At 45.0% G+C, this 2,835-nt stretch overlaps 1 protein-coding gene across 1 annotated transcript; it reads right to left on the bottom strand.

Annotated features, from left to right (window-relative positions):
* Positions 1 to 1,241: 1,241 nt before the first annotated feature.
* On the bottom strand, positions 1,242 to 2,764 carry EAH_00065500 (hypothetical protein, conserved; the record flags this gene model as incomplete). The annotated part of the gene is made up of 4 exons (XM_013392827.1): positions 1,242 to 1,584; positions 1,724 to 1,892; positions 2,117 to 2,396; positions 2,638 to 2,764. Coding segments are annotated over 4 exons (919 nt in total), but the record flags the coding sequence as incomplete, so codon positions are not given.
* Positions 2,765 to 2,835: the final 71 nt, after the last annotated feature.

Here is a 2,835-nt window from a genome sequence, read left to right as displayed (position 1 = left end):
TAAACCCTAAACCCTAAACCCTAATGAAGGCCTATATCTGTAAACACCCTTTTAAACCCATACAAAACACTTTAAAACCTTAGCTATATACACTTTAATTCATTATAAACCCTAATTTGTAAAACCCTAATTCAAAAACCCTAATTTATAATAAACCCTAGTAAACCCTTATAAACCCTAAAGCAATCAAGCTAATAGAAACCCTAATAAACCCTCTTAAAACAATATAAACCCTCGTAAACCCTAATAAACCCTCATATAAACCGTAAAGAATCCTAATTAATAGAAACGCGTAAACCCTAATTAACAAAGTCATATAAACCCCAATTCTAAAATATAAAACCTAAAAATCTAACAACTATAAACCCTAGGGTTTAGGGTTTACGCGGGTTTTGCTGATAGCTTCTAATAGAGATTATGTTTAGGGTTTAGGGTTTAGGGTTTACGTGGGTTTTGCTGATAGCGTCTGATCGAGATTCTGTTGAGGGTTTAGGGTTTAGGGTTTACGCGGTTTTTGCTGATAGCTTCTAATAGAGATTCTGTTGAGGGTTTAGGGTTTAGGGTTTAGGGTTTACGCGGTTTTTGCTGATAGCTTCTAATAGAGATTCTATTGAGGGTTAAGGGTTTAGGGTTTACGCGGTTTTTGCTGATAGCGTCTAATAGAGATTCTGCTGAGGGTTTAGGGTTTAGGGTTTAGGGTTTAGGGTTTAGGGTTTACGCGGTTTTTGCTGATAGCTTCTAGTAGAGATTCTGTTGCTGGGGAAGAGGCAACGAGTCCTTTCATTGTTAGCCGAAGCTGCTCGAGGGTTTGGTGAAGGGTTTGTAAAAGAGAAGTAAACCGCGACCTTTCTTGCAGCAAGAAAACACCTGTACATACACCCCAAACCCTAAACCCTAAACCCTAAACCCTAGAGAATAACCAGTATGACAGGAGGGAGTTAAACCCCAATACAGCGAAGAAAGCATTAGGTGTTAAGCTCAAAGTCGAGGGTTTAGGGTTTAGGGTTTAGGGTTTAGGGTTAGATCCTGAAACCCTCAGATCTACCGCCTGGGCATGCAGGTGGCTGGCGTTTTGCTTCTTTAGTTCTTCGTATCCAATAGGCTTCAGGGTTTAGGGTTTAGGGTTTAGGGTTTAGGGTTTAGGGTTTAGGGTGTTACAACTTTATTTTTGAGTCGTTTTTGTGTCTCCGTTGATGTCGTTGCCGTTTTGCCTAGGGTTTAGGGTTTAGGGTTTAGGGTTTTTACCGAGTGCATCTTGTGGCTGTTTGAGCATATCGTGTTCTGCGTCTGTATCTGCTGTTGGAGCTGCTGCTGCTGCTGCTGTTGGTGCTGGTGCTGCTGTTGAGCATATCGTGTTCTGCGTCTGTATCTGCTGTTGGAGCTGCTGCTGCTGCTGCTGTTGGTGCTGGTGCTGCTGCTGCTGCTGCTGCTGCTGCTTCTTTTGCTTCAGCGACAGCTTTAGAGACATCCACTTGCTGCGGCTGCTGCAGCATTAGGAGACAGCTGCTAACTCGCTGCTGCATCTCCTCAACTTGCGGGAGCAGCAGGTGCTCAGCAGCAGAGCCTCCTGCTGCTGCTGCTTCCCTGCAGCACAAACCCTAAACCCTAAACCCTAAACCCTAAACCCTAAACCCTAAACACTAAACCCTATACCCTAAACCCTAAACCCTTTACCCAAAACCCTAAACCCTTTACCCAAAACCCTAAACCCTGAGGGTCTCACAGAGGCTGCAACCCTTGCAGCAGCTGCAGCAACTCTCTCCCTCTGTCTCTCTCCAGCAGCACAGCAGCAGAAGGAGACAACCCTAATAACTCAGGAGACACAGCAGCTTGAGATTGAAGAGCAGCAAAAGCAGCATCTAAATCCGCTTCCACGCCAATCGGGCCTAAACCTGCACACAAACCCTAAACCCTAAACCCTAAACCCTAACTCCCACACAGCAAACCCTAAACCCTAAACCCTAAAGACCCTATCAGACAACGAACAGTCAGCCATAAACCCTATGCAACAAACAAACCTAATCATAAACCAAAACCCCTAGCCAGCACCCCCAAACCCTAAACCCTAAACCCTAAACCCTAAACCCTAAAGGAGAAGTGTGTGTGTTTAACAAACCTTTATTTGCAAACGCATTTGGATCTAGAACCAGCTCTTCTTGAATAAATAAGTTAGCGAGACACCGTAGACATCGTTCATCCCAATGAGAGGTGAGGCGGCCGCCGTGCGATATATCAGTGATTAGACGACGAAGAGGAGCAGCAGCAGCAGCAGCAGCAGCAGCTGAAGCAGCAGTTGAGGTGTATAGGCACCTCAACAGACATAAAGAAGCCCCCAAATCCCCCCGAGTAAAACAATATGCCTCAGTCCACCCTAATGAACCGTATGAACAGCGCTCCTGAATTAAACAAACCCCAACCATATCACAAACCCTAAACCCTAAACCCTAAACCCTAAACCCTAAACTCTAAACCCTAAACCCTACACCCTAAACTCTAAGCCCTTAACCCTAAACCCTAAGCCCTAAACCCTACACCCTAAACTCTAAACCCTTAACCCTTAACCCTAAACCCTAAACGCTAAACCCTAAACCCTAAACCCTAAACCCTAAACCCTAAACCCTAAACCCTAAATCCTACCTGAGAAACAGCATGGAGGAGGAGGAGAGACAGCTTGAGGGCTCTCCAGCAACGAACTGTCTCCGTGTCTCCTTCCTCTGCAAAAGGGTGCAGCTTTAGCTCGCTAAACCCTTCTTGAAGACAGGGTCTGAGATAAACAGCAGCATCAAACCCTCAAGGGTTTACGCCTTTATATAGCCACCAAACAACATATATATA

This window comes from Eimeria acervulina, genomic scaffold (genome assembly GCF_000499425.1).
Source record: "Eimeria acervulina Houghton genomic scaffold, Eah_scaff2203, whole genome shotgun sequence".
NCBI lineage: Eukaryota > Apicomplexa > Conoidasida > Eucoccidiorida > Eimeriidae > Eimeria > Eimeria acervulina.
This window is presented reverse-complemented; position numbering and strand designations above follow the sequence as displayed.